This window comes from Myotis lucifugus, unplaced genomic scaffold, assembly GCF_000147115.1.
Source record: "Myotis lucifugus unplaced genomic scaffold, Myoluc2.0 scaffold_3, whole genome shotgun sequence".
Lineage (NCBI taxonomy): Eukaryota > Metazoa > Chordata > Mammalia > Chiroptera > Vespertilionidae > Myotis > Myotis lucifugus.
This window is the reverse complement of record NW_005871051.1, coordinates 27833580-27847520: the sequence shown is the minus strand read 5'-3', so window position 1 is coordinate 27847520 and position 13941 is coordinate 27833580. Positions and strand designations below refer to the sequence as shown.

The 13941-nt window shown below is 45.9% G+C and overlaps 1 protein-coding gene across 1 annotated transcript in view; it reads right to left on the bottom strand.

Annotated features, from left to right (window-relative positions):
* The window catches only part of EFHD1 (EF-hand domain family member D1), a 39196-nt gene that overhangs the window by 7481 nt on the left and 17774 nt on the right, over positions 1-13941 (bottom strand). Inside the window, 2 exon segments of the mRNA XM_006082649.3 lie at positions 1561-1695; positions 8251-8398. Of these exon segments, the coding sequence (XP_006082711.1) occupies positions 1561-1695; positions 8251-8398 (283 nt within the window).

The window sequence follows — 13941 nt, the reverse complement described above, 5'->3', positions numbered from 1 at the left end:
TTTAACATGGGTCTTAAAGAATGAGTAGAGTTTTCTAGGAAGAGGCATTTGGATGGGGCCTTCCAGGCAGAGGACACAGTAGTATTGAGGCCCAGTCATGAAAAGCATGGCAGCGTTCGAAACATGCAAGGGGTGGACGAGGCTAGAGTGAGGACCAGATCTAGGTTATAAAAGGTCTGAATGCCCAGATAAGACGTTCCCAGAGACTTCATACAGACTTGGACAAAAGCACTCGGCACACTGCGCTGCAGCCGTGGAGTGAAAAGAGCATCCTGCTAAGGTGAGTCTCAGTCCTCGGCCCCAGCCCAAGGTATCACGAGAGATCTGCACACGTTGACTCAGTCAATGAATGGGGAGGACCCATCCCACCAGAATTAGCCCCTGCCTCCTCTCTATCCAGGCTGACAGTTTGCTTTCCTCACTAGACTGAGTGCGTGTCCTGGGCAGGGCAAACGTGTCATCTACTACACCCTTGTATCTCCTGAGCTGAATGTGGGGCCAGGCATTGCCAGGGGGACTGGGTTGAATCAATGTTACGTCATGAAGGAAGGGCCAAACCACTTTCAGGGTTGGACACACAATGCTGGTGTTGAAGGCACAATGAGTGGTCGGCCTGCCCCTGACTATCAGATGATGGCAGTAGGAATTCAGGCACCCAGTCCACCATGATTCAGTTTACATGTTGGCACAAAAAGGATGGACTGTTTCTCCAAGCAGCATCACAGAGAAGTGAGAAGATAATCGAGCTTAAGGGCCCGAGCAGGCTGAAATGTGTTGCCAAGGACAATTTGTCTCTGGGCAGACTAGTAGAGTAAGCCAAAACCACACAAGAGGCAGACTCCTGCCTGGGGTGGTGAGGAGTCCAACAGCTCGTATCACATATGGAATACTCACAGTGAGCAGGTACTTGCTTAACACTTTACGTATATGTGAACTCTTGGAATCCTCACAGCAATCCCATTATCTCTGCCCCCCCACCCCACTGCACAGATGAGGAAACTGAGGCACAGACGGGTAACAGGAGGAGGCAGCCTTACTGTGGTGGACAGGGGGCTTGGAGGGCTCTCCTGATCTCTCTTTCTGCAGGTGTGCTCTGCAGAGGTGAAAATGACAGTGCCCAGCAAGGGGTGGGCTCTCCATAAATGTTCAATGGCCGGATGAACATGTGAATGAACGGCAGCACCCAGAGGAGAGTCAAGACCGTGCACTGCAGATTCCTTCCCCACTCCCAGACATTGTCAATGGAGCAAATTTGGGGCAAGTCACCAAGGCTCCCTCCTCTGGCCCCATTATTCACTTGTTTACACACAAGTGTGTAAGATGCAAACATGGAGGTAGCTGTCCAAGTAACCCAATCTGAAACCAGAGTCTGATGCATGTGCCATTCAGTTGTGTTTTTGATTTGTAGATTGCACGCAGACACATTCATTCTCCTGCAATCACGCACGATCTATTTAAGCTTGTCCTGAGGGAGTTAATGAGAGAGTCACTAACCGGGATCTCCTGTTGGGCAGGGTGCAGGGAGGGGGCGATTGTCCCACACAGGAAGAAGCCACCTACCTTGGCTTCAAAGAAGTTCTTGGCACCTTTGACGCCCTCCAGGGCAACATCGATCTCAGACAGCTTTGCCAGGGCCATCAGCCCACTTTCCTCCTGCAGCTCCCCTGCGGCGGCCTTGTGGAAGATGAGCAGGAACTGTGGGGAAAGGTCCACATCGCTGAGAGCCCCACTAGATTGCTTACCTTTCTTAGTATTTTCTAAGAAATCCTTATAGCTATGTTTCAAATGCTTTAGCTCTGTCTCTCCGCTTTTGTTCATGGTCATTTTTGACTTTCAAAAATTTTACATAAAATCTATCAAACTTTTTCTTTTTTCTCACCAGTGTTGTGCTTAGAAAAACCTTCCTCGCCACCAGGGTTATAGAAACAATCACCCATGTTTTTTGTCTACTGCTTTTATGACTCCCTTTTTTTTTTAACATGTAAATATTTAATCTCTGAAATTTATTCTGATCTATCATGCGATGTTGATCATTAACCTTATTTTCCTCCAAATGGTTAGTTAGTAATCCCCACATCATTTATTGAATAATCCATCTTCTTCTTCCAGATTCAAAATTCAACCTGAATGAGTTAATCTTTAAAGCCAGCCTGTGCCAAAGCCTCTGTAGAATGCATTTAAAAATAAATAAATAGGCTAAGCTGAAAAGGTTGGTCCCCCAGCTTTCCGTCTTTCTCCCCCAAGTCAATTTTATGGCTTTTAACTTCTCTTCTTTAAAGAATTTTTCTGAATGTATTTGTCAATAATGGCTACCCAACTTCTATCATTTATTTTTCATTGGAAAGAATATGAGTTATGCATTCCACATCAAAGAGGTTCCTCCAGGTTTTCATGTGCTACCTACAATATAGGGAAATTCCAGGTTCTTTTTCATGACCTTCTTCTCCAGAGAATGGCTTCCCAAGAGAAAAGAACATTATCTAAAGTATAGTGAGAGGTAAAACACCTACAACAGGCTCTCCAAATTCCACCTGGGGTGTCTTTTACTGCCAAGACTCTTAATTCCTAGAGAGAAGCGTCTTTCATTAAGTCAAAGTTTCAACCTCCTTGCCCTGGCCAGTGTGGCTCAGTTGGTTGAGCATCCCCCAATGCAGGGATGGGTGACAGGTTCGATTCCCAGTCAGGGCACATGCCTGGGTTGCAGGCTTGATTCCCAGTAGGGGGTGTCAGGAAGCAGCCGATCAACCTCTATGTTATTGTTTTTTTCCCCCTATCTCTAAAATCAATAAAAACATATTAAAAAGAAAAAGTTTTAACCTCTACCACCACCACCCCAAAAACCTTGCTAATAAAACTTTCTTTGTAATTCTTGCTTTGGGGGTCTTGACTCCACTATGGTCATTGCTGAATGCAAAGCTGTGGATGAAGCAAGATGCTCAGGGATGAAGCAAGATGTGCAGGGACACGCAGCTGTGCAGAGGCCACTGATTGGCTCAGTAGCAACACGATGTTCATCCACCCGCAACTTCAAACTCTCTCACTAGAGGCCGGCAAAGACTCAGTTTGCTGCAGACTATCAGAGCCCAAACACTGGCTCCAGAGGCTTGGAAAATACTAAGTATCCTTATATGAAAGCTATATATGATATCAGCTTTATCACTGAATATAAAGACACTTCGGTGTTTCATTTTATATGTCTGAGAGTCAAGTTCAGGTACTATAAAAGAATTAATACATACATATTGGCTGTAAAACGACAAAGAAAACAAGCCTGTTGAAGAAGGTGAGTAGAAGGGAGGGCAAGGGGGTTTGGGGACGGTTGTGGCCGGGCTCTCACAGAAGAGATGGAGCAGCAAAAACTTCAATGCTGCAAATGTGAGCCACTCCAGGAGGGAAGGAGGGAAGTATCTGTCCCTTGTCCCTCGGTACCCTGCCTGTCTTTAAAGCATTTAGTTACAGAAGCCACCCGCCCCGCACCCCCCCCCCCCACACACACATTGCTCTGTAAAGCACACACAAAAGCAGGTAGCTTCTCCACACCAGCCATTCCCTTGGGCCCAGGGAGGCAACCCAGGAAAGACAGAGCCTAGCAACAACCCAGGTGACCCTGGGGCGGCCTCTCACATCCGAAGTGGAGATGACAATGTTCCTCTGTGTTTACAGAATGGCTTAAAGTATTCCTCGTGGGTCTTTTCCCAGAGCAGACCCCAGCCTGGCCTCGTATGCTCACTCTGCCAGCTCAGCAGATGACCAAGAGGAGCCCTGTCATTACTTAGGGGCCCCCATCCCCGCCAGTTAAAGAAGATTAAAAGTCCAGCTCAACCTGAAAATGTGCAGCCTTCCAAAAGCATGCCAGACATTCTCATTTAATTTTATTACAATCACCAACTCCTGAATGATAATTTCTCTAACTGCCCAGCCTTGTTTGTCTTCCTATTTATAGTCCACAAAGACTGGTATGTTGTGGGGAATTGGAAAGTGTCCTAGCTATGAGCAAAGAGCGGGGGAGGGAAGGAGAAACAGAAAACAAAGAAACAGAGAGAACTGTCAAAGCTAAAAGCAATTTCAGATTCAAGCTATAAAATGCTTCTGATAAGTTTAGGAAATTTAAAATTTCATGGCTCTAAGCTTGAGATGCAAACACATTTCCATATTAGTTAGTTAGAGCTCAAAGTTTGCAAGTAACAGAAACAAACTTGGCTTAATCAAAAAGGGGGTAGTCATTATATAAAATGATATCTCAAAAAAGTCAAGGGTAGCCCCGGCCAGGTGGCTCAGTTGATTGGAGCATTGTCCCTCTCACTAAAAGGTTGAGGTTCAATCCCCCGTGAGGGCACATACCTAGGTTGCAGGTTTGATCCCCAGTCGGGGTTACCGGAAGCAACCGGTTGATGTTTCTCTTGCATATCAATGTTCCTCTCTCTCTCTTTCTCCCCCTTCCTTCCTCTCTCTCTAAAATCAATAAAAATATATCCTCAGGTGAGGATAGAGATAGAACTGCTAACTCTGTTCCATCCTTACGCTTCTTATGTGTGTCTGCACACACACACAAACCTCAAATGGAAATAATATTTTATAGACAGTTTAGTAATCTGCTTTTGTCCTTACTTTTTTAAACATTGGTTTGTTTGTTAATCCTCACCTGAGGATATTTTCAGTGGAAGGGAGGAGGAGAGACAGAGAGAGAGAAACATCAATGTCCCATTGATTGGTCAGGCCCGTGCGGGGATCAAGCCTATACCTAGGTTTGTGCCCTTGATCAGAATCGAACGGGGACCCTTCAGTCTGCATGCCAATGCTTTATCCACTGAGCCACACTGGGTAGGGCTTGTCCCTACTTTTTACATGGTCAACAATTGTTCTCTGGTCATGAAACACTGTGTTGCATCATCATTTTGAATGGTTCCTTGTATGCCATTTTCTAAAATGCCCTTAATGTACATGCATTATTTTCATAACTGGAAATGAAAAGGTTTAAGAGGAAGACAAATTTCCTTGTATGTTTGGGAAAAGCAGCAAAATAATACTTAACAGAGACCTACCTTTTGTATCAAAGAGCTTTACTTGGGTGTGACTTGCTTGGGAGAGTTAAAGAAAGGTAAGCACCTACTAAGTGCCAGGTTTTGAGAAAGGAACTGAAGACGTGAGCAATTTTGTTTCCTGGCAACCCCTGTCCCATGTGATGATGGTAAGTCTGTTGACCATGGTGCCCTGTGGCATATGACCTGGCCTTAGCCAATAACAGTCCCCTGAATGCAATGATTGGTCTAGGACGTGGGCGTGCATTCCTTGTAGGGCCAATCGGAGGCCTTCCTCTAGGACTGGTATGAAAAGAAGCCCTCTATTCACTGGGGTTGCTAAACTGGGGCACTGAACCTTGGAGCTGCTGTCCGCCATCTTGCAGGTGCTGGGACAATGCCCTATGTAGAAGTAGAAGATGAGGTGGACACGGAAGAAAGCACAGTCAAGATGTCGAGATATGGCAAGAGAATGACCCTGGATTACTTATATCTAATGCATTTCTACTTCTTCATCTCCCAGGTATGCGAACCAATAGTTATTTGATTTTTCTCATTTACATTAGTTGGCATTCTCTTCCTGTCACTTACAACTAAGAGTTCTGATACAGGCAAAGGAAGAGAACTTGGTTCTCCCCAACAGTCCTGAGAAAAGTATCAACACTCCCATATTAAGACAGAAAAACTGAGGCACAGAAGGAAAATAACATGCTGAAGTTCTGCAGCTTGTGTGAGACTGAGGTCTGACAGCAAACCTCCCTCCATAAGCACAGCGTGGTAACAGCAAGTGAGCCTATGCCTCTGGAGGTATAACTGCTAGAGGTGGGACCATATGGGGCTCCGAACTGACAAAGGAGTGAATGCAAAGGTCACTGAGCTCTGTAGGCAGGTTGAAAACCCACCATGGAACCCTTGGAGATGTCCAATTCTCTACTGTCCACCGTCTGTGGGAAATGGCCAAACCAGCATCTCCACAGCTAACCAAGCATCCTGGACTCCTGGAAGAGCAAATTTGGGGGGCCCTTTGGTAAAACTCAGAGCAGGGATTGTGTTAGCTCAGTTGGTGACTTGCACAGACCTCTCAACACCCTCTCGATTTCTGTTCTCCAGAGATCCCAACTTTGCCACAGAAGCTCTTTCTCCAAGCGTTGCCTCCAAAAGCATCACAAGCAAAAGTTTTTTACCTTTCTACACCCCAGGGGCACCCGGGTAGGAAAGAGTCAGTGCCCAGTACCACACATGCATGACATAAATGAACCAAGGGCAGGTGAGGGAGCAGGAGGGACAGGTGGGAAGGCGACCATGGCGAGTGACACATGTGACATACAGGCTGCAGCTCAGGTCCAGCCATGGGTTGGGGCCTGATTTCAGGCAAATGCTGACCTTTTCAGCCCTCTAGCTCCCAGCTCTGCGATGAAGGCTGGACCGGATTATCCTAGTTGTGGGGGTTATGCCCAACACAGGTTTTCTGTGATCTTCCATCTCCACATCTACCAGTTCAGAAAGGAAGCGATGGAAGAATCTGGAGTTGATCTGTGGGCAGTGAGAGGCAAGGCCAGTTTCATCACAGCTGGGCAGGGACTCGTGGATGCCAGTCAACTGCAAAGACCCCAGGAAGAGCCTCCAAGGCCCTATCTAGCCTGGACAGAAGACCAGTACTCGGTCAAAGTCACCATCGGAAAGCAGGATGCTGACGCTCCACTGTTTCTGGAATAACCAAGGGTAAACACCAGGAAGGACAGTCTTCTCTATTTCTGGCCCCGGAGGGATCAGCTGAGACACGCCTGAGAACAGACTGCAGCAGCTGGGCTAATGCCCCGAGCCTTCAGCCCGATGTTGTCCCCAGGTTATTCTAATTCCAGGCCACACTGACACACCTAGAGGCCTTTCAATAAAACTCAAACATGTAAGACATGGAATTCCCTTTCTTCTGGGCTTGTATCCTTACCCCAGGAGGAACCCAATAGCCTTGAGCCTCCTCCCCACCCACCAAACAGAAATGGCCATATCACCCACAGGGGGTCAGCCTGTGAATCTGTGTGCACTCTATCAGGAAAACATCTGCACATACAAAATTTTGCCTGCAGTTTCAGGGTTCAAAGGCCAAAAGGACCATTCCTTTTAGAGAGAGAGTGGAAGGGAAAAAGAGAGAGAGAGAGAGAGAGAGAGAGAGGGAGAGAGGGGGGGGAGAGAGGGAGAGAGAGAGAGAGAGAGAGAGAGAGAGAGAGAGAGATTGATTTGTTGTTCCACTTATTTATGCATTCATTGGTTGCTTCTTATATGTGCCCTGACTGGGGATAGAACCCCACAATCTTAGGGATGTGTTCTATCCAACTGAGCTACCTGGACAGAGCAGCCTTTTTTTTTTTTTTATTTACTATTTTTAAATGCTTACTATAAAAATGAAAAGTTTTTAATATATATTTTAAAAAGTATAAACTTATATAACCACCAAAACTTTGCACCCAGAAATACGTACTATGAACATTTTGGTGAACATCCTTCCAGATTTCTCGATACTTATACCACTTTACCCAAATGAGGTTAATCTACCCACACTCCCACACTTTCTTTTTTTCCCCCCCAATTGATTTTAAAGAGAGGAAGGGAGAGAAAGAGAGAGCATTGATGAGAGAGAGAAACATGGATAGGCTGCCTCCCACATATGCCCTGATAGGGGATTGAACCCGCAACCTCAGTATGTGCCCTGATGGGGAATTGAACCTGTCACCTTTTTAAAAAATATGTATTTTTTATTGATTTCAGAGAGAAAAAGAGATGGAGAACAAGATAGAAACATCAATGCTGAGAGAGAATCATTGATTGGCTGACTCCTGCACACCTCCTACTGGGGATTGAGCCCACAACCTGAATATGTGCCCTGACATGGAATCAAACTGCAACCTCCTAGTTCATAGGTTGATGTTCAACCACTGAGCCACACTGGCTGGGCCGAACCCACTACCTTTTGGTGTACAGGACAATGTTCCACACAACTGAGCTCCCTGGCCAGGGCCACACTGACTTTCAATCTCCTTACTGAGCATCTCCCCATGGCAGAACTGAGATTCACTAACGCCTTAAATTGTTTTTACAAGCAGAACTGTAGATTAAATATCCAAACACTGCTCTAGAGAGGCCCAAGCCATTTGTACTCCAGGAGACTGTAAATTTGAGGGTGCCCTCAGGGACACTCCCCCTCCAGGGGCTCAGGGCTGCAGGACACAGGTACCTCACGGAAGCTGAGCTTGCCGTCAAAGTCCTCGTCCACCTCCTTGATCATGCTTTTCAGGCCCAGGTGGGTCTGGGGGGCCCCCAGCTTCTCCATCATCAGCTTCAGCTCCATCAGGTCGATGAAGCCGTCCCGTCCGGCATCATACCTGCAGAGTCAAAGGAAGTACACTGATGAGGCATGGCACAGCCAGGACGAAAGAACACCTGTCACTCTCCCAAATGTGTGAATCTTTTTTTGGCCTCACCTATTGAAAAGCAACTCAAATACCTCCTGCTTTGCAGCACCTGGATCACCGCATCAGAAGGGACCACCTTCCTCAAAACACCTTTGGGAACTGCTATGATTCACAGTGGATCTTGTACTACATGTTTGTTTTAATGACTTATTTCGATAAGTGGGCCATCGTTTCTTTTATTATTATTATTATTATTATTATTATTATTATTTTTACAGAGAGGAAGGGAGAGGGATAGAGAGTTAGAAACATCGATGAGAGAGAAACATCGACAAGCTGCTTCCTGCACACCCCTCACTGAGGATGTGCCCACAACCAAGGTACATGCCCTTGACCGGAATTGAACCTGGGACCCTTCAGTCCACAGGCCGATGCTCTATCCACTGAGCCAAACCAGTTAGGGCGGCCATCGTTTCTTGAGGATGAAAATGTTCCTGGTTACCTTTATTCCCCCCATTTCTGTCAATAAACATCAACTGAATCTCCTGATACTGGACAACCGACGAGCTGCAGGAATGCGCCCCATGGACCCTCTATATTCACACAGAGCAACCAGAGATTCCAGTAGCCTCCCCTCGGGTTTCTCTATGCCCATTTCCACCAACCCCTCCTCTCATCCTTCCGTCTCCTGCTTATGCTTCCTGCCCTTGCACGAGGCCGTGAATCAGGCTTGGTCACTGCACTCTGGCTTTATGCTTTGTCCTCTGGCTCACTCATCTAGTCTCCAGTTCTGAATGGTCACTTTTGTGTGACTAACAGCTGAGAGAGGTCCCAGCTCTGCCCTCTTGTCTGAGTTTTAACCACAGAGCCAGCACCTCTGCTGGTTGTCCCTCGAGCCCCCCATCCCTCTGCCTGGAAACAAACCCAGCCGTCCCCCATGGAGATGCAGCCCCGCCCTCTACTCCAGAATGCCTCGGTCAGCCAGCAGGGCCTTCTTTAGCCTCTGGCCTCTGCTTTCTCCTGACACTCCACCTGCCTTCTCTACACACTCAGACTATTACAGCATTTTCTCCCAGACTCCCTGGCCTCCTTTCTTCAAGTCCATCTTATTTTCTGCTGCCCAGAGTTCTCTCTTTGCTCTCTTGCTTTAAAAAACATTATTCATGCATAATCGCCAAAAGGTGGAAACAACCCACATATCCATTGACAAATGAGTGGATAGATAAAGTGTGGTATATCCATACAATGGGATATGGCATATTTATACAATAGAATATTATTTGCAATAAAAGGGAATGAAATTATGATACATGCTGCGACATGAATGAACCTTGACAACATTATGCTAGGGTTGAAATAAGCCAGACACAAAAGACAAATACTGCACAATTACATTTAGATGAGGTATCTAGAATTCATAGCGATAGAAAGTAGAACAGTGGTTGGCAGGGAGTGGGGGAATGAGGAGTTACTGTTTAATGGACTAGAGCCACTATTTTCAACCAGTGTGCAGCGGCACACTGGTGTGTCATAAGAATTTTTAAAACATGCAATACCTGATATATCATCAGGGGCACTGACCTCTTTTCCCTTAAATTGTCAAAGAAAAAAATGACAACAACCAACACAACAATAACTGTCTGGTGTAAATGACAGTTATACCTAATTTTTTTTTTTTTGTCAGATTGGCAAAATAATTTTTTTTTTTTTGGTGTGCCACAGAATTTTAGTAATGAGTTTATGTGTGCCATGAGATGAAAAAGATTGAAAATCTCTGGGCTAGAGTTTCAGTTTGGGATATGAAAAAGTTTCTGGAGACAGATGGTGGTAATAGTTACAGGAGAATGTGAATGTACACTTAATGGTTAAGATGGTAAATTTTATGTGTATTTTAGCACTTTAAAAAATTAAATAAAAAAATCTGGTTTCTTCACTATCTCGCCCTTCCCCCAACCTAACAACTAAAGCCCACCATTGTTAGGAACCACACCACCACCCACCAGGAATTACAGCCTGTAGGCAACCAGAAATCCATCTCTGTGGGCTGGAGGTATTCTGAGGCCCACGGGGTCGGGCTGGAGATGAGGCCTGTACTCCTCAACATGATCTGTTCCAGCCACAGTGGCTGACTCATGCCAATCCTCCCACCCAGAACACACCACCCACCCCTGACTCTCTACAGTGGCCTTTCTATACCCCAGAACTCTGGAAGCTGCCCTCTTCTCTCCTCTGATCTCCAACAGCACCCACTGTCTGTCCCCCTCTGGAACTCGCTGATGCGACCTCCTTCTGCATGGCATCTTCTAACTCAAGCAGCTCTGTGCTCTCACTAAGCACTGCCTCCTTTCCTTTCAGTACAAGTGCTACTGGGTGCAGGCGAGACCCCTCGGTCTGCTGGTGACTCCAAGGGACACTTAAGGACAAGACAGGTGTTCCAGGTCTGGAATGAGCAAGGTTCTTCTGGGTTTCCAGGAAGGGGGCAGAGTATATGAATCACAGATGGACCAGTCCAGGATCTAGTATTACCAAAGGATGGTTTCTGAGCCCTTTAAAAAGGAAGCAATGATTGCCATCAGTTCAATAAATATAATTCAGGGCCTTATTTACTTGGTTTTAACTTCTTTTTAAAGTAACGGCTTTATTGAGATATAATGTATATCATAAAATTCATTTTTAAAATTTGAATTCACAAGATTGTGTAGCCACCATCACTATTTAATTCCAGAGCATTTTCGTCACCCAAAAATAAGTCTGTATGGTTATTCCCATTCCCCTCTCCCCACACCACCCCCTAGCAACTGCTAGTTTGTTCTCTGTCTTTATGTATTTGCCTATCTGGACAGTTCAGATAAATGGAATCATACCATATGTGACCTTTTGTATCTGGTTTCTTTCATTTAGCATAATGTTTTCAAGGTTCATCCATGTTGTGGCATATGTTAATCGGTACTTTATTCCTTTTTATTTATTGCCAAATAAAGTGCTATTGTATAAATACACTATACTTTATTTATCCTGTCATCAGTTGATAGGCATTTGAGTTGTTTCCACTTTTGGTTGTTATAAACAATGCTGCTATCACACTCACGGACAAGTTTCTGTGTAGACATACATTTTCATTTCCCTTAGGTATATATCCAAGAGTGGAATTGCTGAGTCACATGTTCATTTGCTTTTGAAACAAGATTGTCAAGCTAGTCCAACAGAAAGCCACGGCTAACCTGTTATCTCTGCCATGGTGAGCAAGGCCCCTCTGATAGGCTGCTGGGGGAAAGATAGACAGGTCATAGATGCCTATACAATTAGGTGGGTTTGCTATTGGGTGTAGAGCAACCTAGAAAGGGTGCCAACTATCACATTAGCTGGTGACACAAAGCTGGGGCAGAAGCAAGGCCCAAAAGATCTCAGCAAACTGGTGATGTCCAGGGATAAATCAGAGCAAGGAAGAGCTCATATTATCTAGCAATTCCACTTCTGGGTATACACCCAACAGTATTGAAAGCAGGGACTTGGCCCGGCCAGCATGGCTCAGTGGTTGAACGTCAACCTACGAACCAGGAGGTCACGGTTCGATTCCCGGTCAGGGCACATCCCCGGGTTGCGGGTTCAATTCCCAGTGTAGAGCATGCAGGAGGCAGCTGATCAATGATTCTCTCTCATCATTAATGTTTCTCTCTCTTTCTCCCTTTCCCCTCCTCTCTGAAATCAATAAAAGTATATTTTTTTTAAAAAAGAAAGAAAGCAGGGACTCAAACATGTTTATAGCAGCATTATCCATAATAGTCAAAGGTGAAAACAATTCAAATGCCCATTGATGGATGACTAAATAAACAAAATGTGGTGTGTACTTACAGTGGAATATTATTCAGTTTTAAAAAGGAAAGAGCCTGGCCAGTGTGGCTCAGTTGGTTGACCGTCAACCCATGAACCAGGAGGTCATTGGTTCGATTCCTGGTCAGAGCACATGCCTGGGTTGCGGGCTCAATCCCCAATAGGGGGCAAGCAGGAGGCAGTCAATTGATGTATCTCTCTCATCGATGTTTTTTTCTCTCTATCCCTCTCCTTTCCTCTCTAAAAATCAATAAAACATATTTTAAAAAAAGAAAACGGAGGGAAATTCTGGCACATGCTACAACATGGACAAATACTGTATGATTCCACTTATATGAGGTACCTAAAATAGACTCACAGAGACAGAAAGTAGAACGGTGGTGGGAATGGAATGGGGCGCTATTATTTCATTGTTATTGTTAACAGAGTTTCAGTTTTACAAGATGAAAAGAATTGTGGAGATGGATGGTGGTGATGGTTGCACAACAACGTGAATACACATAATGCCACTGAAACTGTGCACTTAATAATGGGTAAAATAGTAAAATTTATACCTTATCACAATTTTTTTTAAAGGCAAGCTCACAAAACTAGGTCCTCCTCGCCCACTTCTCAGGTGCAGGTTTTGGAGGAAAGGGCTCAGTGGCATGTGTGATGACATTTGGAGATTTGCCAGACGTCAATGCGTTTGAGGGCTGCCCAAAACCCATGGGTAAAATCATGAAGGCGAGAAGGAAAAGTTCCAAATCCTGGATAAAGGGGGCGCAGTGCTCCCCAGCCCACAATAGTCAGCTCCACTCCAGGCTGATCCCAACACCGGGGGACATGGGCCTGGTCAGTGGGGAGCACCTGGGAAGGGGGGTGGTGTTTAAGACCCCACACCAGGATTAGAGTAGAAGGAACCTGGAGCACCTGGCGCCGGGAAGCAGAGAGCGGTCCTCAGATTGTGCATTTACTTCCCAGGAACCTTTCCGAAGGACGGCGAGGGCTGGGCTCTGTGCGTGGCCAGGACAGAAGCGGCCTTAGCCAACACAGGGAAGAGCTCTCTGGCAAAAACAGGCGACTAGGAGGAGACCTGAGAAAGGAGAGCTCTTACAAACAGGCCACGGGGACAGTCTCCGTTACAGGGAGTCCTAGTCAAAGTAAACAGGCTTCTTTAGGTGGAACTTTCCAGAGCCTTCCATACGGTCATGTGTCTGAGACTTAGCAGAGGAAAACAGCACACAGACTCGTCTGACCACTGGTCTCTGCCTCTGGGAATTTCCACCGGAGGAGGCACAACGGACAACCTGGGGTACCAAAGAGAATACTTTGGGAAACACTTCCCTGGGCAATTCCAGAAGGGCGACCAGTGAAATGACCGGGACAGCTGCTTCCATGCTGAGATTTTGAATGAAATGGCCCCCACCCACTGCTCAGCCCACAGTGTGCATTCCACCAAAGTTTGCGGAGGAAACTAAAGCGATGAAGTGGGGAGGGGTGCATTCAAGATGTGAACCATTGGGGGCTGAAGCCGAGAGGGTTAGGGTCTGGACACTAAGGAAGAAAAAGAGAAGGCAGGAAAGTAACAGCCCCAAAACTTAGGTGAAAAGACTGAGGAGGGCCAGAACGAAGAGGTAAGCAGGGGCGAGGATGGAGATAAGAAAAGATCAGGGAACAAAGTGGGAATTTGTCTTGGCGGG